Source organism: Notamacropus eugenii, chromosome 2 (genome assembly GCF_028372415.1).
Source record: "Notamacropus eugenii isolate mMacEug1 chromosome 2, mMacEug1.pri_v2, whole genome shotgun sequence".
NCBI lineage: Eukaryota > Metazoa > Chordata > Mammalia > Diprotodontia > Macropodidae > Notamacropus > Notamacropus eugenii.
In genome coordinates, this window is record NC_092873.1 from 124,547,291 (window position 1) to 124,572,808 (window position 25,518).

At 35.5% G+C, this 25,518-nt stretch overlaps 1 protein-coding gene across 27 annotated transcripts in view; it reads right to left on the bottom strand.

Annotated features, from left to right (window-relative positions):
* The window catches only part of DST (dystonin), a 608,843-nt gene that overhangs the window by 22,643 nt on the left and 560,682 nt on the right, over window positions 1–25,518 (bottom strand). For all 27 annotated transcript variants that reach the window (XM_072642521.1, XM_072642508.1, XM_072642527.1 and 24 more), the window contains 10 exons: window positions 22,867–23,064; window positions 22,419–22,547; window positions 20,849–21,019; window positions 19,515–19,670; window positions 19,106–19,312; window positions 15,829–15,948; window positions 14,792–14,961; window positions 11,727–11,886; window positions 7,131–7,325; window positions 6,495–6,623 (listed from right to left, as the gene is read on the bottom strand). In XM_072642521.1, the coding sequence (XP_072498622.1) occupies window positions 6,495–6,623; window positions 7,131–7,325; window positions 11,727–11,886; window positions 14,792–14,961; window positions 15,829–15,948; window positions 19,106–19,312; window positions 19,515–19,670; window positions 20,849–21,019; window positions 22,419–22,547; window positions 22,867–23,064 (1,635 nt within the window). The remainder of the gene's footprint in view (window positions 1–6,494; window positions 6,624–7,130; window positions 7,326–11,726; window positions 11,887–14,791; window positions 14,962–15,828; window positions 15,949–19,105; window positions 19,313–19,514; window positions 19,671–20,848; window positions 21,020–22,418; window positions 22,548–22,866; window positions 23,065–25,518) is intronic.

The window sequence follows — 25,518 nt, forward strand, 5'->3', positions numbered from 1 at the left end:
GTCTTAGTAAGATTAGAGATAAGTGACTCAGGGTCCCTGCCCCCTTAGCAATTCCCAAGACAACATATTCTCAACCATCAGCATTCCTTCAGGTCCTGTTCCCAAATCAGACTAAAAGGATTATCTCCAGTTTACCTTCAGGGTTAACCAAATAGGCCTAGAGTTGTTTTGGCTGCCCCTTTATATATTTCTACCATCACCCCACCACCTCAAACATCCCAACCACTTTAATGAGCCTTAATAAGGTTACAGGAAAAGCTTTTCAATTCCAATAATGTTCATTAAGCACCAATCAATCCAAAAAGCCCTCCAAGAGCTTTTTATTCCAAAACTAGATTCAAAAGGCTTAAAATGTGAATGTTCTGCTGAGATAATAGTAGGGGGACTTACAGTCAACAGACTAATATGTCCAGGTGACTAGTGTTGGGGTCCTAAAGACAGGGACTGCTACTGAATGGGGATGGGGTACAGAAAGAAGAAGGTCAGGATAGATGACAAAACTGAATAAATTTCTGTTTACCTTCAAGTGGACTAGGAAAAATATAAACCAAGTTATTTTTGTCAGTCAAGCAATAGCCGAGATTTATGAAGATTTCCCCAGGTAACCAGTGTCGTCCCCCACTCCAACACAGTTAACACCCCAAATGTAGCACGGATTTTACTACTTTTTTCATAGTCTACTACAAACATAGTTTACTGGAGATAACACGGCAAAATAGATAAAGCTTGTCTAGGGATCAGAAAGACCTGAGTTTAAGCTGTTCAGATCCTTTCAGTGCCCTAGGCAACACTATCAAGATTACCAGTTACCCAAACACCTGCAGATCTGTTCTGGTAGAAGGCAAAGTTTTCTCTACAGGAGTTTCCTGCTTTGATAAAATTAAAGGTCCTGTCCCACCTCTCCCCCACCCCCACTCCCTCCCAACAAAACACAACTCATAGCCAGTCAGTTGATTAAGCTCCTACAACGTGCCAGACACTATAATAAGGCTAGCGATACAAAGAAGGGCAAAAAACAGTCTCTGCTTTCTAAGGGGAAGTGAAGGAAAAGGAAAACGAGCTACTATTAATTTCCCACTATGGGCCAGGCACAATGCTAAGTGGTTTACATATATTATGTCATTTGATCCTCACAACAACACCGGGAGTTAAATGCTATTACTTGCATTTTGCAGTTGGGAAAACTGAGGCAGAGGTTATATCACTTGTCCAGAGTCACTAAGCTAATAACAATCTGAGGCAGCATTTGAACTCAGGTCTTCCTTGCGCCAGGCCCATTGCTCTGTTCATTATGTTACTTTGCTGCCTAGATCTAAGTTCACGTTCCTAATGGAACAGACAACACACAAACATATGAGTGGAAGTGGAAAGTAATTGAGAGAGAAGGCTAGTAGCAGTTGATGCGGGGAAAGGCTTCCTGCAGAAGGTAGGATTTAAGTTATATCTTGAAGGAGATCTCAAGGAAACCAGGGGGCAGAGGTGAGGAGGGAGGCCATTCCAGGCAAGGGGGACAGAGAGCCAATGTGGAAGTACATAAAGAGTGGTTAGAGTAGCACATGAGGCACAGCATGGCCAGTTTGGTGGGATGCATGAAAGGAAGCTGGAAAGGAGGCTGGGGCTAAGTTCTGAAAGAAGGGCTGTCGATTCCAAACAGCAGTTTATATTTGATCCTGGAAGCAATAACAGGGCAGTAGAGCTAACTGAGTAGGGCAGTAACACAGATGGATTTGAGCTTTAGGAAAATCACTTTAGCAGCAGCATAATGAAAGCTCTGGCAGGTCTGACACCAAGCAGAAGAGGCTTTGGATACAGGCTCTATGATGTGTGTCATACAAAGTCCAGTTAAGAAAAAAACAAGAGAGGCTATTTACCAGAAGGCTGGCTACAGGTGATGAATTTGGGGGTTGGGGTGTGGGTGGAGAGGAGCAGTAAATCAGAAAGATCATCTATTAAAAGGAGTTGTATAATCTTTGTCAGTGATGGGAATTCCCAAATCAACAAAATCATGAGACTTTTTACAATTGACTTTCTCCTTTAATCATCACCTCATAAATTTACTATGAACAAATAATTTGTGGTTAAGAAAGTTTTTTGTGTTACTATACAGAAATAACATGTTACAAAAGATAATGGAAAGAGTTAACAAAATGTCACTCTGATCAGTAACTGTCAGCTTGACATAATTACATTAAAAGGATTAAACTTTCCACCTGCTTAAAAACACTATTTGAGTTTGATATTCAAATTACTCATTAAAGATATGACTTTCATTTCTCGTAATAGAAAGACTTTGGGTTCTTCTGAGAATGCTAATCTAGTCTAAAGTGTCCTTTGAAGTCAGGGCATCTGAACTGAGTTAGAACTTCAAAGGACTCTTTAAAGTAACTCAGCATTCTCAGAACCACCATAGGAAGTCACATCACTACTCTTCTCACCCAATACATGTTTCTCCAAGGATATCCTAGATCTGTTACTTAGAAAACTTCAGGTCTCTAGGAGCTGATTTGAGGTTTGGTGAAGCAAGGAAACAGTCCCTTCTGGACAGTGCCCCTATGAATATTTACTAAGTCATATGAGGTTTACTGAGTCATCTGCATTAATGTAAAACAAAGAAAACTCCCAAACTCAGCTATATGGATTCCTCTATAAGGACCTCAGTAGCCCTCCTAACCCAACTCCCCCTCATGCATGCTCACTCACTCTCTCTCTTACACAGACACAGACATAGACAGACACAGACAGACACAGACACAGACAGACACAGACACACAGACACACACACACCCTCACCCTCGGTAAAAAAAGAAGCCAGGAAGCCCAAATCTCCTGAATTGCACCAACATGAAGCCTGTGGTAATGTCTAAAAGTCCATTTTCTCACTGAACATCAATTAGCCTGCCAATGGATTCTCAAGCTACAGGACATTTCCAAGAGGAAGTCCCCTCTACCTTGAATCAGCACCAATCCCTGAACTACATAGAGTGGGTACATTAGGTTCAGAAACCCTGTTCTTTGCACACTTGCACACACACACACACACACACACACACACACACACACACACACACACACAGAGTGTGGTCCTGCTTGAACCATATAAGAGCCTCTAAAAATTCACTGGACTTTCCCAGTTTGGGTGCCTTATTCTACCAGGAACCCCAGCAGAATTTATTTATTTCCTTCTACCCTGACTGTCCCTTCTATTATATGTCCCCTCAACAAAGCATGGTTGCTTTACTTCTCACTACTGGTTGTGTTCCATCTAGTGGTGCTCAGCCTCCTGGTCACAACAGTTTTCTCCTTTACAAGCAAGAGCCATTGTCCAATGCTGGGACCAACAGTCTTGGTAATTAATTACCTCTACTTCCCATGATAAAGATAAAGAAAATAGAAAGTAATGGTTAAGACCACAAAGTCTGTGACTACAGTGTGAAACCTGATCCCTTTGTTCTGACACCAGAAATGTGACTAGGAGTAATCCCAAAACCACATGTCCCTGATTTTCTTTTCTTGACAACATAAGTGGCACCTAACAGAGATTGATGCCCCTTCCCAGCACATCACCAGGGGAAGGGGATACCAAACCTTATTCAAACTATATTAAGATAGCCTCCTAAATTAAGATCTACCCATAGCAATATGCTTTAACCTTCATGTTCAAAATGTTGAATCTGAAAGCTTTTCACTAATATTTATGTTATATCTCTTCTATTATACTGATGATTCTAATATTTTGGTATCTCATTCCTTTCTATGACACCTTATAAATTATTAACTACTTTACTGTCAACAATTGTTTAACAACAACATTGTTAAAGGCTTAGAAAGAATGTCAACAGTAGTGGCACATTAGTTAAGTGAGAAGCCATTGTATTGATGATGAATTCCCACTATTATAATTAATGATGTGTTTCCTACATGACCTTCAAGGACAGGGTTGCATTGAAAACTAACTGAGTTAATTACAAGTGCTGTCATCAGCAGTATAACTCATGTTTGCATTGAGAATTCCTCACTTTTACAGTCAAAGGTGAAAAGCCATCTGTTAAGAAACATGTGGACTATTCTCTTTAGGGGACTGACAAACTCCATTAATTTTTGAAGAAAATACCAAGCCAGAAAACACAATGACATTCTTTCTTTTAGTAGAATCAAATACTTACCTATTGTGTCTAGTAATGCAATTATTTGCTTGCACTACTAAAGTCAAAAATCAATCCACTTACAATCCTTTATAAAATTCAATTTTATGTAATTAAAAATGTTCCAAACTCTAGGTGAAGAATTATACTTTTAAAGAGATGTGTTAAGTCTACTAAATGAAAGAAAATGGTCACTTTCAGAAAACTGCCTTGATAAATTTAAAAGATATTTGTGAAGTGTCTATTGCTATGACTTAAAAAGAAACTTCTGAGGTGATTTAGTACACAGAAGTCTGGAATGAAAACAACCTGCTTGCAAAATACAATTCATGTCCTTTAGAGAAGCGAGGAGCAGGTTCAACCACATTTAACAATGTTAAGTGCCTAATGGGTGCAAAGGCTAGTGGTACAAAGACAAAAAGGAAAGAGTCAAGCAACTTTCATTTTGTAGGACATGTCAGAAGGAGGATAATCATACCAGGTGCTTTAAAGGAGAGGAAGGATGCAAGAAAAGCTGCAAAAATAGATACCTAGCATCAGGTCACTGACTTGATGTAGGGAGTGAAGGAGAAGGAAAAGTAAAAAATACTTAGGAGGTTATGAACATTAACAATTTAAAGGTCTGGGTGGTACCATCAATAGAAATGGAAAAGTTTATGCAGAAGGACAGGTTTTGAGGGGATTAAAAAAAATTCATGCTTTGTATATTGAATTTGTAATGCCCAGGAAAAATGTCCAACAGGGTCTGGAAATATAGGAATGGAGATTATGGGACACATTTAAATAATGTCAATTGCTGGAAGAAATAAAGATTTTGAAGTATGACAGCTAAAACCATGGGAACGGGTAAGACTGCCAAGTTAGGGAATGTGGAAAGAGAAAAGAATGGTCCCACTAATTCATTGTTGGTGGAGCTGCGAGCGCATCCAACCATTCTGGAGAGCAATTTGGAACTATGCCCAAAGGGCTACAAAAATGTGCATACCCTTTGACCCAGCAATATCGCTACTAGGACTGTATCCCCAAGAGATCATAAAAATGGGAAAGGGTCCCACATGTACAAAAATATTTATAGCAGCACTCTTTGTAGTTGCCAAAAACTGGAAGTCAAGGGGATGTCCATCAATTGGGGAATGGCTGAATAAATTATGGTATATGAATGTAATGGAGTACTATTGTGCCATAAGAAATGATGAACAAGAAGACTTCAGACAGGCCTGGAAGGACTTATATGACCTGATGCTGAGTGAAAGGAGCAGAACCAGGAGAACTTTGTGCACAGCAACGACCACAGTGTGCGAGAGTTTTTTCTGGTAGACTTGGAATTTTGTAATAACGCAAGAACTTCTTATAAAAAAAAAAAAATCCCAATGGTGGTTCTCAAGGCAAAATGCCTTCCACACTCAGAGAAAGAAATATGGAAGTCATTCGCAAAATGTAGCAGATCATGTTTGTGTATGTGTATGTGTTTGTGTATCATATTTTGATTTGTTATATGATTTCTTTCATTTATTTTAGTCTGACTACATAGCATGACTATAGTGAAAATATACTCAATAGGAAAGTATATGTAGAACCTATACAGAATTGTATGCGGTCGTGGGGAGGGAGGGGGGGAGTGAGGGGTAGGTGTGGGGGGGATAAAATCTCAATTGTATGGCAGTGATTGTTAAACATTAAAAAATAATAAAAAAAAAAACTAAAAAAAAAAAAAGGAAAAGAAAAGTATGGTCCAAAGAGAGATCTTTGAGGGATCCCTATGTATATGTAATGGAAAGAGCATGAAGATCTAAGAAAGGAGACAGGGTAAGCAATAGTCAGAAAAACAGAAGCAGAAATATGAGTGAATTGTCATAGAAAGCAAAACAGAAGGAGGGAACCATTCAACATGGCCAAATGGTGCAGAATTTAAAGAAGGGTCAGAATAACCAACACTAGCACCAATGTAACAAAGAAGAGAGATAAGAGGTTGAAGCAGAAAAAGGGTCTAGATAAAAATTTATTTTTATGGTGTTATGGAGAGGAAAGATTCACCGTGTGTGTATGGTTGGCAGATGTCACACAAGTAATTATGGGTAGAGGTCCAAGAAAGATCAAATAAAAGAAAACTCCATTTGGGACAGGGTCTAGGGTTAATAAAATGGACTCTTGGCTTCCATGTCTTATGTGTAGATATTTTTTCATGCATACATATGGACACATATGTATTGTTTGCTGAGGGTGAAAAAGTACCCAAATTTTTTTAACTTTCATTTCAAAATCAAAAAGTAGTGGGGGGAAATGGTTATTTCAAAACACCAATATATTGCTTCTTCATACAACACTTTATGTACCCATTTAAATTGCACTCACTTTGTGCTGGTCGATGAGGGTCCGAAGTGCTTCTTCATCATCTGGGAGCACACCATGGAACCGAAGTGTTTGCTCGGCCTCAGCCAACCATTCCAGCAGGACGTGCACCACAGAGTGAAATTCTTCTGCCTAACATTTCACATATGGGAGAAAAAATTTGAAAAAAAAAATATGACTCATGAATGGAAATCTGACAAATATTGTATCAAAAGATCCTTTCCCACAATAAGAAAGTAGTTTTTAGCTTTAGATTGATTAATTATATACACTGACTTTTAAAATGAAAAGTCAGTGATCCATGTTGTTGTATTTCCATAACTGTAAAAAGACATCAAATATATCTGTGCAGTCTTCAGGAAGACAAAAAAGCTTATTCCTGCTTTCAACCACCTCATTTATAGTTGACAGGAAGCTTGATTTATACTATGTCATTCATTCAAGTTGAAAAATTGAGCAAGTAGCGCCTTTGATCTAAGTCTGACAGATCCCCTTTTAAAAGCATCATTAAAAATATGTAATAATGCTATAATAACTTTGTAAATCTCTAATCCTCTTTAAAAATTCCCAGGCAACATTTACCTCTAACACAACAAAAGTTTCTGGCATTCTCTCTGTAGCAATAAAAAATATGATTACCTGGCGCAAGGCTTCTTCTAAACGGGTCTGTTTTGATACGGATAATGCACATACAGTCTCCCACCGAGTACTTAATTCCTGCATTTGGACTTTAACCCAGGAAGAGTCATCACGGCTGCCTTCAATAAGTTCCCGAGCTGACCGCTTCAGAGCCTGCACGCTGCTTGTCCTTTTCCCCAGCTCCTTTTGGAAGACCTAAGACCGCCAGAGTTTCACAAATAAATCTTCCCAAACAATCCTTTCCAAATAGCACAATGTTCTGATAGTGATTTTTCAGAAGACCTCATAGCTGAACACACATCATTCTCCTTCCTCTTCACAGTATCCTCATAGGGAAGGGAGATTTCTCCCTTTACACCTCTGCTTCTTAGAATCCCTGGCTTCCTTCCAGACTCAGTTCATAGAACATCTGTAAGAGGCCATTCCCCATCCCTTTGGTTGCTAATATCTGCCCCTCTATGACTATCCTCTATCAACTCTGTCAACATGTACCTTTTTATTTATATCCATGTTATCTCCTCTCTAATAGAATGTAAACTTCTTAAAAGCAGAGATTTTCTTTTTTTAAAATCCCTCACATGTAGCACAAAACAAGCATTTAATAAATGTTTCGTTTGACAGTATCATCTTTATTTTGTTCAATAGTAGTCACTGCTTTAATTCAACACAATTTAACCAATGTGTGTGTGTGTGTGTGTGTGTGTGTGTGTGTGTGTGTGTGTGTGTGTGTGTGTGTGTGTGTGTGCGCGTGTGTGCTGATTAAAAGGCAGCTAGGTGGCGCTTTGGACATAACGCTGAGTCTGAAATCAGAAAGAACTGAGTTCAGATCCAACCTCCGATACTTACTTACTGGTTGTGTAACAGTGGGCAAGTCACTTAGTTTCTGCTTCAATTTTTATAATCTGTGAAATGAGGATAATGAGTATCTACTTCCCAGGGTTGTGAGGATGGGATGAGATAATATCTATAAAGTACACTGCAGACCTTGACGAGCTATGTAAATGCTGCTCTCATCATTATTACAGTAGGCTGATGATCATGTAATTGTGGGAGTGGGAAGAAGATACACCACATAATCTCTGGATCTCAAGCAGAATCCCTTAATTTAAAGTTGTTTTTAAGGAACAACTTTACTGATGTTGATTTATATTAATGAGTATGTCGAGGTAGGACCATGGGGGAATATTAAGAAAGTCCCATAGTCCTCACTTTTGGAAAATGTCTATTGTATTAGCTTTACACATTTCTCTCTCTTTTTTTTTTTGGCCACAGTTTACATTCATTTCTTGCCCTACTTCAGAGGTTGTGGAAAAGTTTTCATTTTGCTCAACTTCTAGGCACAGGGCATGCTTTGCTTTCGAATTACTTAAATAATAAGTTATTTATCTTTAAAATATAAATTATTATAAAATATAAATTTTAATTAACATTTTTCTTTCATTTATCCTTACTGACACAGCATTTATTTTAGCAATGCCTTATTAAAGCATTTTCTACCATAATCTTTGCTTAGGCATCATTCACACACAACAGTATAATAGCTTGTGTTCAGTGGATATTCAATAAATATTTGTGGATTAAATTCACATGGCAAAGGAAGGATTTTTTTTTTTTTTTTGGTGACCATAAAGTAGGGGGTCTGGAATCAGATCCTAGAGTTTCTCAGGCCCGGTCTAAAATTTCACACACAAGACTAGATGTCTCAATCAACACAGAATATTCTATTTTATTATTATATTATTTTATATTTATATTATTTTATTATTAAATTTATTATTATATTAATTTTTTAAAAAATAACCAGAAATCTGTGTGATCTCCAACTTTTTACATATCTTTGCATAAATATGATTCTACACTACACTTATGATGATAAATTACTCAAAATATTATTCTTAAACAAACAACTAGTTTGACTAAACTTAATTGACTAATGATAGAGAAGCTTGTGAAAGGTACGAACACTGTTATACAATCACAGTCCTTGAACAGCTCAGTGTCATTTTCATATGAGAATTTCCAAGTTATTATTAATGTATTAACTTGTTGCCTTGATACTATCCTATTATAGTTCCTTTTTTCCTGATCTTGAAAATAAAATAGATACCTAAAAATTGGATGAGTTAGTAAATATTTGGGCAATGACAAAACTATATTCCTACCAAAAAAAGGAACATTACAGATTCTTTACCATCACTGAATTTATAAGATGAGTAAGAGTATGCAGAAAATTTGTTCTTAATAACTAAATTCAACGAATATTTACTTAGAGCATATTATGGATGGAAATGAGTGGAACTAATATAAATTACAATCTTGAAATGTGTTGCAGATCTGACATATATTGTTTATCGGGCATTTACTTTAGTCACAGAAAAGAATTATCCCTTATCTTGTTGTTTCTGATGAGTATCCATACGGGGCAAAATAATGTGTAAAAGGATTAATTATAATGAAATGCAAACCAAGCATTTTTACTTATATGAATAAATTATTTTGGATTTTTTGACATATAAAATGTAAAGTGAGACTTTAAAAAAGCAAAGTCTATCTCAAATTAGACTATCCACAGGGGGAAAGAAAACCAAGCCATTTTGATAAGACCATTTTTATGTCTACATATGATTTAGATGTTTTAATTGTACAATCACTTATAATATCTCATTTGGCCCTTAATTATACGCAAAAACAATATCAAAAACTTAATACAAATTGGATGCATTGAAAACAGCCTCTAACTGGCAGAACATTTTAATAAGGATGCTCAAGAGATTTAGAGCAAGATTATCTTCTTGAAATGATTAATGGTCAAATCTTTCATAACAAAGTGCTACAGTTCAAAGTGCAGGGTCAAGAGATTTTTTTTAAAGTAATGAAAGGAAGCCCATCTATTGACCTTGACATTAGCTTCATACATAGCTCAATGTCATATTTCACATACTCATATAACATCTTCATTTGAGTTCACACACAGAATGATCTTTAGGTAGAATAGCTTAAATTAAGATGCAATATGATGAAATATTTTTTCAAGGAAAAATGTTTAAGTTTTAAAGAAGAAACATTGCATCATACGGGTTTCAGGACTTTTCACTAAAAACAAGGTAGGTATTGCTAGAAGGGCAAACTTCTTTAAAATTAAACAAATTGCACAATACATTTCAATTACCATTTGCCCATTAAAGTATATTTCTATTAAGACATTTTTTCCTAATACTTTCAGTCAACACTTTATATCAGTAAAAATGTCTCACACTTTTCAAAGTATATTTATATTTAGACATTACTGAGCTGTTTTCGTATAAATGGATTTTATAATTTGTATTTTTAAATGGCTTTCCAAAGGTCATTCTTTACAAATTCCAATATTATCTTTCATCATGCAAGTCACTCAACCTTAATACATAATTTTATCTGTCAATTTAAACAACTAGCTGTCTATTTCATGACAGAATGATTTAAAAGCACTTAACCCAAGACAAAGAGATCTCTGGGGAACTGTCTCCAGATCAATACTGAGACATCAATTTGTTAAGTGTTAAGCCCAAACCACTTTGCTCATGTGACCTACTAGTCAGCTGTACACTCTAATGAATGATTACCGTCCTAGCTTGTTTAAGAATATATAATGTTTAAGGGTCAAAGTCTCCATTAAGTCAAAACATGTCCCATGTTTATTTTTCCCTCTTTCCTCAAAATCCATAAGTAAAGAAAATTAAATTTCTAATTTTGTGTTACGCAAACCCACTTTTTAATGATTGGTTATAATATTTGTGTCAATGTTAAAAACAAAATGGTTTGGCTGATTGGTCCACATTTTAACTAATAGGGATACACCTGTAATTTAATTTGTATAAGTAACTTACAGATGAGGAAACTCATTGTACTAATGCAGGTTGTCACCTACAATTTACAATCTTAGAAAGCTGCCTAGAGTGCTAAAAATCCTGTGTTAGAAGCAGAACTTCAACCCTGGCTCTGAGGCCAACTCTTTACCCTTTATTCTGTAAAGTTTAAAAGAGCATCATGATAGATGCTTTTTTTTTAATAAAGTAGCATACTGAACTTTTTTTTTCCAATCACCAACCCTCCATGAATTTTCAGAAAGATAGTTCCTTGACAACTTCAATCAAATTCTAAGAGAAATAGCATTAAGGTCCACTGACTAAAATATATTGTATACAGCTTTGAAAAGCATTATACATTTCCTTGGTTTACTTCTTTTTTCTAATAGTTTAAAATAAATAGAATGTGCTAAGTGATTTTTAAGTCCTTCTAAGTATCACACTTTTAAATTATATCACATTTTCCCCACAGATTTGGTGATTCTATCCCTAAACATATGCAAATTTCTTGCACCAATACCCAAGGATTAAAATGATCATTATAATAATAATAACTCACTTTTAAGTGCTATCACTTGAAGGCTTATTAAATGAATTCTTAACAATAACCTAACAATATTGTTTATTAAAATTGAGATGACTGGCCTAAATTCAATTATATTTTTTTCTTCTTTCTATTCCTACCAAGATAAGTAAATAAGATAACATAGAAAGGTACATTAAGAAAACAGTATAAAGTATTTATCAATACCTTGTGATTATCTATCAAATTCATCACTAAATCCATGTCTCCATGAACTGGCTGATCTTCTGCCAACTGAGGTTCAACTCTATACAGCCAATCAATGAGAGCCTGCAGCGCATCTGTAAATTGTCCAGAAAATAGCAGGGCTTCTTCCAATTTGTTTTGCCTGAAAAAAAATGTCAAGTGAAAATAGTTCATCATATTTATTTTTTTTATGAAAGCAGTAAGACATATCTGAACTATCCTCTTAGGAAACTTTAGTAGTGACCAAGAGGAAAGAAAAATCCCAGAAGTGCTGATATAAACAAAAGAACAGGTGAATACTAACATTGGAAATGTAACTGGTTTTTCTTCATGAATCTTTCCAACACTGTCTTCTTTTCTTTAAACATACCTTCTATTTAAGGCAAATTACTATATTAACACTTGTCAAAAAAAATTTCACACATACAGATGCACACATAAGTTCTTTTAGCTCCAATTAACTCAGGCCTTCCCAGAAATCTGCATTTCCCTTTAAAATGCTGTGAACATACTAATTGTGAACTTCACCAAACAGAGTGATGAGAATAGGGATCACCAAGCGTAGGGTGAGAGGTTTCAGTGGAGGTTAGGGAGAAAAAGCTTAAGGAAGAAGTAAAAGAAATACAAAGTGAGTTTTCTCTTGGGTCATCATTCTACAGCCATCCATCCATGCAAACTCCCTAATGGAGCATCACAGGCTTATTCCTCTGTCTACTCTGAGAGATTCTTCCACTATGAGGGAAAATTCCAGTTTTTCTAAGATCATTTTTCACGAATTCAGAATTTGGGAAGCCTCCTGCTTTACCATCTCCTTTGAAAATGGATGAAAAGAAAAAAATAAAGGGATCGGGGTATACATATGTGTACAAATACACACACGTATGTGAACAGCCATCACAAAGGAAAGTAATCTTAGCAGTAGTTTTAGATTATACAAAATGACCTGGTATTCATGTATTTGTTTTGTAAATTTTTTTGTATACTTATATATGTATACTTTGTCTTCTCTAATAGAAGGTAAGCTCCTTGAGGACAAGGGCTATTTCATTTTTGCTTTGTCTGGTCCCAAGTGCTTAGTACAGTGTCTGGCACCCAGTTGGTAGGTACTTGAGAAATGCCTTTTGATTTATTTATGTGGAAAACTTTTTTGTTATGGCAGCCTGGAGACACCAAAACAAAAATAAACAATTCCTGTCATTATGGAGCTTATCTACTGGGAAAACAATTTGTACATATGTAAGTATATGCAAGAGATTTGCAATACAAATACCATGTCACTTTGCATAATCTAAAATTATTATTGAAGTTGCTTTCCTTCATGACTACTAAATGATTTTTCAATTATGTTTCAATTATTAATACGGTGCCTGGTACATATTGCCCCACATACCACAGTAAATGCTCAATAAATGTTATTGAGAAGAATGCCTTATTTATTTAATTCTATGGAGCTATTAATGCTTAAGATAATGTAGTCAATTCATAATCTGCTTATTATTAAAGGTCATTTTTTGAAATAGAAGATTAATATTATGCTATTCTAACAATGGGGTTAGATAAACTTCCAAAACAGGGTTAGATAAACTTCTAAATTTCATTATAATAATAAGAGACGAGACAACAAAATTTAGGCTAAATATAATGACCAATGTTGGTACAGTATATTGAAGTTAAAGTACTCACCATTCCATTCTGTTAATATTTGTTAAACTATAAAAAAAATACCTGGTAACTACAACAGTTGGAAGTAACACAGCATCAGTTAAAAAAAAAAGGCTTTGCTTAACTATTTTGGGAAGAAAATCAACTCACAGGCATGTTGGTTTAGCTATTTACTGAGAAGTGTCAAATATGTCAAAAGAAAACCCATATATTTAAAAAATCTTATTGCCAATAAAATGGTGATAATATTCACACTTATAGGGATTTTATGAAGAATAAATGAAATAATATACCCGTACAGTGCATGAGCCCTTTAAAGTTTCTATCTGAATTTTAGCTATTATTGTTGTTGTTGTTACAACTATCTGCCTTTTTGTTAAAGCCTTAAGTTTGCTGGGTATTGCCATCTATGACACCATGCCCTAAGGCCTTGTAACTGACCTCTTCTAAGTGTGTTGTCTCTTCCCAGTTAGCTCTCCCAGAGCTAGCTCAGTGTTTGGAAAGTATGGGAAAGAAAAGTTATTAGACTTGACTACCAAATTGAAGGTCTACAGAGTTGTTGTGCTGACCTCATTGTTGCAGACCTGTGAAACCTGGACAGTCTACCAGCACCATGCCAGCAAACTGAATCACTTCTATTTGAACTGTCTTAGGAAGATTCCGAGGATGACCTGACAGGATAAGATACCAGACACTGAGGTCCTTTCTTGAACTAAACTGCCAAGCATCCAAACTCTGCTTTAGAGAGTGCAACTCTGACGGGCTGGCCATATTGCTCAAATGCAAAATTTACACTAGTCAAAATGTCTATTTTATAGAGAATTCAGATAGGGCAAGAGCTCACATGGTGGTCAGAAGAAATGATACAAGGACACTCTCAAGGTCTTTCTTAAGAACTCTGGAATTGATTATGTGACAGGAGATACACTGGCACAGGACTGCTCAGCATAGCGTGCCCATATCAGAGAAGGTACTATACCCTATGAGCAAAGCAGAACTGAAACAGCTCAAAGGAAACACAGGATGTGCAAATTTAGAGAATCTACCCTAAGTGTTCATACAGACTATCTGTGTCCGACCTGTGGTAGAACATTCCAAGCTCATATTGGTCTGATCAGTCACAGCTGGACACAGAGAAACTTGACTCTTGCACAGTCATGTCATTTTGGTCCTCTGAGAACGAAGGACAACAACCAACCAACCAACCAACCAATCTCTTCCTATTAGAAAGCCAGCTCTTTGCTGGCAAGGACTGTACTTTTTGTTAGTATCCCCAGGGTTAGCTCTTGAATGTTTTCTAATTAGTTCATTCACACAATTTAAATTACACTCAATTTGCTGTATTTTTTTTAAAGTTTTAAAACTATTTTAAAGAACTCATTTACCTTTCCACAGATTTCCCACATATGGTGTCCCATTTATCTCTGAGCTCACTTAACATATCATCCAGTTTCAAATTGTCATCAGTCAGAGAGGTTTTCTCTTTCAGAGAACGTCCAGTTCTGTTCGTGGTGTCATAGACAGAGTGTTTTGCTCCAAGTGCTTTCTGGAACTCCTGTGTATTTGAAGTGGGAAAAAAATATATGATTAATAAAGGTATGAGAAAAATGCATTAGAAAAAAACTTAATCACAATAACTGGGACCACAAATGATTAATGAGCACAGAAAATAACTAAGTACTTCATTTTTTAACAATGGCACACTAGGAATGTTGAAGATCCTCATATATATATATTTGAAGTCAAATATTAAAAACACCATTTTGAGCAAGGTAATTTTTTCCATTTTTCATTGGTTTTAGGAGGGAAAACTTTCCAGGCAGAAAAAAATATAGTATGGAAAGATACAAGTATCTTTTATTCAAGAACTATTCCAAAATCTTGATGGTAATTTTAATTGTCTCTGCTTAATTCACAAACCATAACTCTAAATAGAGTGGAAAATTTAATTGCTTCCACTTAATTCACAAACCATTAGAGTGGTCAATCAAAAACATAATGCTTTAACCACTGCAAATTCTTGAAGTATTTTTTTCTCTTTCATTTGTAAATAATTCCATTTTCTAGCATGAAGAACCTCTGTGTGTTGGCATGTTGCATTTTTTTCTATAACAACTAATTTCAGAGATTCTAACAAATATGCTATCTTAAAAAAATGTTTCTGGGTGGAGGGAATATTATTGCCATTTGAACAATCTGTAAAATAGCTCCTTATTTTAGACATATGGAATTGGAAAGGACTTCAGAAGTCATCTAGTCCAGATATCTAGTTTGGAATCTGACACCACCTATTTAATCTGGCACTAGTTTACATGGAATAGTTCTTTTCTCTATTGATTTAGACAAAATATGATGAATTGAGGTTGGGAAATGACATCACAACGCAATGAGATAATTTCCTTTTTTCCAACGTTGGACTTACTTTATGTTGTGTAAGTTGTGTCTTTATTTTATCTGGATCATTGGCAATTTCAAGCTCTGAATCCAAAGATTTCTCTGATTCTTCTAGCCATTCCATAAGTTTGCTCCAAGCTTCATGGAACTACCAAAAAACAACAATAACAAAATTATTTTTACATTATATAAATTTATGTAAGATAAACAGAAACTAAAAGAACTGCATGCATAGAATCTATAATCTTTCCTCATAGATATAAATGACTGCAAAAGAATGGTTGACATTTTTATTTAAATCTAGTACATCCTCTGAAAGATAAAAATGGTTTATAAATGACCAAGACTATCATGTTTCAGACATATAAACTTGAACAAAAATTTGAGAAAGCAGAAAGGAGCTATAAAAATGTTTGAAGAAAATAATGAGAGCTACTGCTGGTTGTTCTAGCCAAATAACTAAATTTGTGTCTAAGGTAATTTCCCCCTCTCCCCCACTGCTTTTTCACCTTGAGAAGGTTTAACATTCTTTAGGGAATTGGGAATTACTCATTCCTGATCATACTAGGGATACACAAGAAGGTTTGACAAATTTTCGTAGAATCAGAGCTGGAAGGAATTTTGAAATCTTCTAGTCCAACACTCATTTTACACATAAAGAAAATGAGGCACAGAAAGACTAAAGAACTTGGGTCCAAAGTCATACAACTAAATACAATGATCTTAGATAATTTACTTCAACTATTTAGTAATAAGGGTTGTAATATGGGCACAGAACTTTAGAGTAAAATGGGCTTAATTATTTAATCTATCCCCCTCTTCTTATTGATGAGAAACAGGTTCACAGAATTGAGAAGGTTTTCTTAAGATATTAGAGCTTTTATAAAGTCATTGTTAAAATCATAAATAAAACCTAGTTCCCTCAGTTCTAGAGTTCAGTTCTTTCCAGTTTACCACATTCAGAGTTATAAAAAATACAGTCACTGACACTGTACATAGAAACACCTTTCCAGAGAGTCTACAGTTGACTAACAGTTTGTAGAATCAGAGTATTCACATATCAAAATGTGACTGCTAAGCCAATTGTTGGAAATTCAGAATTATTTCTTCATATAAAAGGCATCATAAATGGTAGGTTCAGTTCCCAGGCTTGGCAAAAATTTCTACTGCTGGTAAACAGTGCAAGTTTGAAATGTAAAGAAGAGGTGGAAAAGTGAAACAGAGAGGACAGAAAAAGAGAGAGGGGAGAGAGGGAGAGAAAAATCAAAAGTGTTGTAACACGAGTACTGTTAACAGGGATAAAGAGCTAGGCCTGCAACTTCATTGGCATAGGAAACTTCTAGGTAAGGAAACTCCTTCTACCAATGCTGGCAACTTATGGTCTTAGACAGTTGCCCAAAGCACTTGGAGATTAAGTGAGTCACACAGTTACACAGGGTTACTCAGGCAGAGTGTATCATAACCAGGACATAAACATTTTCTAGTTCTGAAACCAGCTTTCTCTGCTTTATACCATTCTAGTCAACTAAGAAATCACTTTATTCATGTGAATCCAGGCATTTAGGTAGAACTAGACTTAACTATGAGAAGGATACTTAGAAGTTTGTGAAGAGGAATTCTTGCTTTTTCAAGGGCTTTACAGGTTGATAATGCTAATTTTCTTTCTTTTGCTTAATTTTACTTCAAAACTTGCCTTTGTTTTTCCCTGATAACAGTTTGCTAGCAGAATTGTTGGTTGTTGTTCAAGTTGATTTGGCCATGTCTGACTCTTTGTAACCCTCTGGACCATGTTCTGGACCGCACATGGGGGTTTTCTTGGCAAAGATACTAGAATGGTTAGCCATTTCCTTCTTTAATTAGCAGTATTATCCATACCCTTTGTCATCATGATTGAGGTACTTCATTAGGCAATGGAAATGGAACAAATGGAACAGAGAGGAGGTATTTTCTTTTAATGAACTACCAGGCAAAAATTGATTTAATGGGCTATCTAGGCAAAAATTGAAGGAAAGGGGAAAGTGAATTTAAAGAAGTGTGTGTTTACATGTGTATGCACATATATAAGATAGACAGCTATTGTATGTACATGGAATCAACTAAGATAATAAATGCTGTATGTTTAGGCGAGGGGATAAAGGAAACTGGCCTTGGGAAAGACCTGCATCAGGGAATTCCTTATGCTTGGTTGAAAGGAATTTGTAGTATTATGTAACTAGCTCTAGTAAGAGACATTTGTAATGTGAGTAATCATGACTCACAAAATGCCTATGATAAAAAAATGTTATAATCTGCACCAAATTCTCCCCTTTATATTTGTTGGAATGGAGAGGTCCTGGTTTAAGGCATCCCTTCTTTGGCATTATGAAGTTCCATGAACAGGCCAATACAATCTACTCCTATGACACTAGAATTAGAAGTGAGTACTCAAAGGATCCATAAAGACATATAAGAAATGCAACTGAGTAGGGCACATAAAGTACAACAGTGACAATTTTACAATTCAGTCTCCATAATAGAGAATGCCCTTGGAAAAAATAAATTATTTCTCACAGCCAGCCAAGGTCACTATCTTTCTATCAAAAGACAGTAGCTAGCTATTTTCTCTTATAAATGGAAATAGTATGGACTGTGAAAAGATAATTTATCTTTTTTTAATACCTAAAATGGTATATATGATGTTATCCTAACCTCTTAACCAGAAAAAATCTAACCAAACACAAAACTTTAGTTTAAAATAATAGAACAGTTTATCAAATGGTTAAGGGGAAATATAGATTTGGTGAACAGATATAGTTAGGACTTCCAGTAAAATTCAGAGAGGAGAAGAAAAGTCTTAAGAATTAAATCATGAGATACATTAAACAGACCTCAAAGGACTTTGTATTGAAGAATACACAACCATCTCTTTGCAGAAATTTCATCTTTATGACTTGAACAAAAGGTAGCCACATAACTACATACATTAAGTAGGTCATAAGCAGAGATTAAGGGAAAAAAACTGAACAACCAAACCAAATAAAACTTTGTGTGTCTGTAGAGATGATAATAACCCTTGTGGAGAAAGACTATAATCATTTCTTTTCAGATTACTTCTTATGACTAAAAGCCAATACAAGGGCAGGAAGTAAAGATGTCAGTACTTGGGGTGCTGCCCTTTAACTAAAGATATAACTTCCTGGGCTCACAGTAATAATTTGTTGTCTCTGTTTCAACCTGCCATAAAATATTTAATAACACAGCTATTTTTTAACAGTCAGGTATGACTTATTGCTAAATTTACAGTTCCACACAAGCTACTGAATTACCTGCTTCGCTCTCTTCCTTGCATCATCAAGAGCTCGTCCTCTTTCCACTAATCGTTGAACAACTTTTTCCCATCGACTCTGTACACTAATCAGGAGATTTTTAATAATGACAACATCTTGTTTTTGGCTAAAATATTTCAGGTGGGTTCCATTTTTGTCCAACTCTATGATCTGATCACGATGAGAATTTACTTCATTGGCAAAGACCTTTCCAGAGAAAAGCATTATATGTAAGTCAGTTTTTCTACGTTTATATAACAAATAGTTGAAAAAACCAATATCACCAAACACTTTAGGAAGACTGAAACCTATAATACAAAAATCCTAAAATATAGGTTTCTAGCAATGAAACTTCCCAGTATCTTGAAAAGGAAAAATGAAAACACTATCTTTCAGATTTATGACATACCTTGTGTTCATCAATTTGAAACAAGACAGTGTCTAAGATAAGACTTGGCCGAGAAGCTATATTCAATGTTTGTTCAGCCTGGGTAAGCCAGTTGATGAAGTCCTGAAGAGAATTGTGGAACTCCATGGCCAAATTAAGGGCATCCTCCAGTTTAGCCTGAAAAAAAGGGGATTATTTAGTACTTGCTATTTCAGAGGTTCTTTTTTCAGTTTGGCCATTCTTTGGCAGACTTCCACTGCCTCCCTACTTTATTAGTGAATGATCTGCACTCATTCTTTTTTAAATAAGTCCACAGTGAAAATATTAGAAAACATCTGAGAATTGTATTCTAGGCCACGGTGTTTCAGTATATCTTGTTATCTGACAACTGGCCTATTAAAAATAGCAAGTTTATAGTAATATTGTCAATATGAAGTGCCAAAAATAGTACAAATTATAAAAAAATTCAACATATCTGGTAACTTAAATGGCAGATTGTATACTGTTCTAACATTTTTCTTGTAGTAGAACAGCACCTTCACTGTAGCAATTTCAAACTAATAAAAAGAGAAAAAAAGTGTATTCATAATTTAACATGAACTTTTTATCTCCATACTTAGAAACTTTTACTTGCTATTTTGGTGTTTAACTTTTATGTAGGTTATTCAATATTTTCTTAAACTTCTATACAATTATGACTAAGTCCAATCCTACAAAAACTTTGTTTAGCATCAGCCCTTCCACTACCACTTCTAGCTCACCAGGCCTTACCATTTGCCCTGCTGCTAGACCTGCTCAATGCCAGGGCATCTCCATCTGAGCAACATTACTGATGCATCCCAGAGAGTCCTGGGTCTAGCCATAAGCCCAAATGTTGCTCTCTTAGGGACCACCAGTCTTTTCCATTTTCCTTGCAAGTGAACTCTCATTTATGTGTTGCCTTCAATAACTAAAATATGAGTACCTTGACAGAGAGGACTGTCAAACTTTCCTGTTTGTATCTCTGAGACTTAGCACAATGCTTATATACCATAAGAGCTTAATAAATGCTTTTTCATTCATTCATTCAAAGAGGCTCATAATTCTATAATTAAAAACAGCTACTGACAACACATAAATATAATTGCAAACATTATTGTTCCATTTTTACTGATTATTTTCTTATGTGTAGAGATAGAATTTTATTCTATTAACCCTTTACAACTCATAAGTTTAATTTTTTCCTAGTAGGTAGATTAAGCATAAAACATTAGAAACTCTCAGGGTCTTAAGATAAATCTACAAAGAAAATAATTCATATCTAGGAAAGACAAATGATAAAAAGCATCATCTTTTGTTTTAACCAATGCACATACTTTTCTTTCACTGAGTTTAGCTTCTATAGATTCCCACTTTTCTTTCAAGTTATTTATGTCTTGGTCAACATTTGTATCTGCAGACTCTGGGCATCTTGCAAGCATCTGCTGGCCCTTTTGCATGAGGCACTTATATGTTTCTTCTTTAACTTCAAAGGCAGCACAGAGTTCCTAAATTAAGATATCAAAAAACAGGATTGTAAAGAAGTAAATTCAAGAGTTCTATTTTTCCTCTAAGTCATCAATCCAGAGTTCTGAATTACATAACTTCTGCATGTAGAGTATAGTTCATATCCAGATGTGCACCCTTCTGTAAGTTCTTAAGAATAGAAAATTTCAAACATAATTTAATAGATACTATATCCTAAGTTCCTAATTTCCATTTGTTTTTATTTGGTATTGAAAATAAGCTTAAGTAGATACTCACAAATCACATTTATTCATTTGTATGTTTGTTTTTAACTTGACCTGAGATTTCACAGACATGGGAAGACTCTTGATGTGGACACTCTACCAACGTGAAACAGCTCCTTGCACTTGAAAATAATTAGAAAAAGCAAATCCTTCCAACAAATAAATAGTTGGGCACTACAGGAATGATAAAATAGCTCTATGAACTTCGAACCAAGGATCACAGGTTTATTTCTGGAAGGGACTCGGTTATTATTGAGGCCCATAAAGGTTAAATGACTTGCCTATAGGTAATAAGTGTCCAGGCCAGGATTTGAACCCAGTCATCTAGCATCAAATCCAGTTCTTTTATCACACCTTGACCAAACTGTCTTCTGATAAAGGTATGTAACAGAATGTTAGTGAATCCAAGATAGTTTCACCTCTAATTTATTAGAAATCAACATCTTAGCAAAAACAACAAACAATTAAACCAACCTATTGATAAGCACTGGGTCATAATTTTCCTCATAATATGGAAACCATGGAAGGAGATAGCACACAGGTGCTATGCTCTGTATTTATGATTAAGGAAAAGCCCCTCTTGATGATCTTTCACATGAAAATAACTAAATATAAAACCCAAAGGCTATCACCAAAAAAAAAAAAGATGATTTGTTTCTTTTCTCATTTAAACAATTAGGAATATGTTTTCCAAGAAATTAAGACAGTTACTTGATATCAATAAATGAGTGCCAAAAGGGCAACGTGGCCATTCCTCTGCACTGTTTTTGTTTTTCCACCTAAGTGATATAATATGGTATTAGTCATACAATGGTAGCATTGTTTATATAAATTTTTAATCCCTTATGGGGGAAAAAATTGGACTAAAATCTAAAAAATTCAATTTTCTAGTTGCTAAAAGTCACACTCATTGATGAACAACCATTTTATGTACATGGAAACAAAATCCTTTCACAAGTATAGCTGTGTTAACCTTCAGGCATATAATTAGCTAATTGTGCATTTCCACAAATTGAATAACTGTTTCTGCTATAAATTTTTTAACATTTCGTAAAGCTTGTACATTGTAAACAGTTTCCAATCACTAGAAGTACTTACAAAAGTTAATCTCCTAATCCCAGGCTAACTAGAGAGATTTTTGAAATGATGTACTTACCATATGGGTATTAAGCTGCTCCCGGGCTGTTTCTGGTAATCCTCCAACAGGTTTTGATGCCAACAAGTGACGTTCAGTGTCAGTCAGCCACTGATGTAAATCTTCAACTTCTCCATGGAACCCTTGTGCCTAAATTTAAACAAGCCTTGGGTTTGGGAGGTGCAAATTCTCTAAAAGACAATGCTTAAGTAATCCTAGGCCCCTAAATCTATCTCTGCTATTAGAAACGTCAGAGCCTCACAAATTTTTCCTTCACTAGTCATATTTGAGAAAGGCAAAACAGAGTCCTAAGACAAGAACTACAACGTCTGTGTTCCCAATGCTCAGTCCTGCAGGACAGAGCAAGAGATATTGGATAAAGAGGAGTCTAAAAACAACTTTAACTACCCCATGCTATTTTTGGTTTTGAATACTATGCTGCAGTCTCTGAGTTTCTTTTCCCACTCACCTGGTGCAGAGCACTATCCAGCTGTTTCTTCCTTTGTTGTGTTTTTTCCAATACATTTTGCCAGCGTTGATTTAAAACTTCCAGCTTGGTCTGGAGATTGCTTGCTTCTTCTCCTGCACTTGACTCAATTAGGTCATTTCCTGCCTTCTTAACAGCTTCCACTGTAGACTGATGAGCTAACACATCATTCTGGAGCACCTTCAAATAATAAAATGATACCAAGGAGTCTGTCAGTTATACCCCTTACCATTACTTTTAATTTATTCTAAGAGTGACAAATCCAACAACCAAAGTTTGCGTAGTTAATAACATTACTAGGCTAGGTTTGTCTTTAAGACTACAACAAGCTGCCCTGTATATATATATGTGTGTACATACATACATGTGCGTTTGACAACATCACCCACAAAAATGATCAGGTGAAAATTTTTTTCCAATTTGATAAGTATCATACATACTTATGAAGGTATGTAGGAACAGGGTTGAATGAATATTACTTCTCCTACATTAGATTCACCAGTTTATTTGCTAAAAATTACAATAATGAAAATAATAATTAATATTTATGTAACTTATTATGTGCCAAGCACTGTGATAAATGCTTTACAATTACTAAATCACCTGATCCTCACAACACTATGAGGTAGGTGTTATTAATTTGAACCCATTCTTACGTCTTAACCCAATAGCTCAAGAATATAAAATCTAAATATAATATAATGCACCAACAAAGGGGACTAGTGAGTGGTCAGATAGGATGAGAACCAAGAGAAAACAGTCACAAAAACCTAAAGAAAAGGAGGAATAGGTGATCAGCACTGAAGAATGTTGCAGAGAAGTCAAGGGAGAGCATTGGGGAAAAGATCATTAGAGATCCTTGCTAATGTTGGAGAGGGAAGTTTCAGATGAATAACATGAAAGACAGACTTCAGAAGAGAGTAAGCCCCAAAGAGGAAGAGAAGCACCTAAGGTAGATGGTTTGCTCAAGAAATTTACTGATGAAGATGAGCAAAATATCAGACAACAACAGGGATGGTCAAACCAAGTGAGGAAAGATGTGGGCTTTGTAGGCAGCAAGAAAGAAGGAGTAGATAGGGAAATACAGACATAAGAGAAAGAGAGGAGTGGACAAAGGGAGAAGGAAAAAGGGGAAAGAGAAGAAGACAAAAAGAGAGAATGACAGTGAAGGCAATCTACTGAGGAAGATGGAGTGGATGAGATACGTATGTATTTGTAGGCAGCAAGGAGGGAGTAAGTAGATAGGGAAATACAGACATAACAGAAAGAGGGGAATAGAGGGAAAAGAAGGAAACTAAGGGGGAGGGGAGGGAGGGCAAAGATGAGAGTGGATAGGATCAAAGGTTCATAGAGAGGGGTTTCCCTTTGCAAGAAGGGCTACATCTTCATCAAAGATAAAAAGAAAGAGCATTAGCAGTTACTCCCAACTTCCTATCATCTATAAATCTGCTACATATTGTTTCAACCAAGTCATCCAAGTCACTAACAAAATACTGAGTAGTAAAGAGCTGGGGACAGATCTCTGGAGTACCTCCCTACAGAACAACCTCCAAGTTAATAAACCCTTTTGTGACTTTTTTTGAATTAAGAACAAAAGTTCTTAATTCATCTATTATTTAGTAAACATTTTTCCATCTGGTCCGAAAGCGTGAATGACTCTGTCATAAAGTTCCCAGGAATCTCATTATGCCATTTCTATAGCATGCCACTGTGACTATGTGGTTATTTGGTCCAAAAAAAAATATCCGAATGAAGTTAGTACGGCATGACAAATTAAGTTAGAATGGCTCATGATTAAACTATGCTAACTCAATGGATCACTGATTTCCTTTCTAAAAGCTGATCCATCATCACCTTAACACTGTATTCCTGAACATCTCTTTAAATGATGGGAAGGAGATAAAAGGTCTAATGTTTGGAACAGAAAGGTTAGTGCCTTAAGTGGGGCAGCCACTTATGTTGTTGCTTGTTGTTTAATCATTTCAGATTGAGTAACTTGAGGCAAATAGAGTTAAGTGACTTACCTAGGGTCACATAGCTAGTAGGCACCTGAGGCCAGATTTGAACTCATGAAGATGAATCTTCCTTACTGGCACTCTATCCACTACTGCTCATTAATAAGATGGGCATTTAGATACTTAATATTTCTTGTACTACCTTTATATAAAAAAACTGCTTGTTGGTATCCTTTCTTCTTTCAAAACAGCAAAAAAAACCCAAAAATCAAAACAAAACCAAGGACTGGTTAGTATTCCCAATAGGACAAATTGCACATTTATCAAAAGGCAAATGGAAAATATAATGCCAAACAGATGAGAAAGCAGTTTCTAACTAAGAAGGTTTCAAAGAAGTAAACACAAAGTTGGTAATGTTTGTGTGCCAGGAAAGGCTACTGTGACTTTTGGCAAAAGCTGAAACATTAAACTTCCCTCTACTTTCATAGGAGATCATCATAATAGTACCCTGCATTCACAGAGCCAGAGATGGTAATGACTAATAAAAAGACCCTTCTCTGTTTTATGTCAGACAATACACATCAAGAGGAGGAATAGAGAGAGGAAAGTTTTAAGGGAAGAGCAGCAGGCTTCTGAGATCATTTGGAACTAGGACAGAATCTGTCTATATTGGCATTTC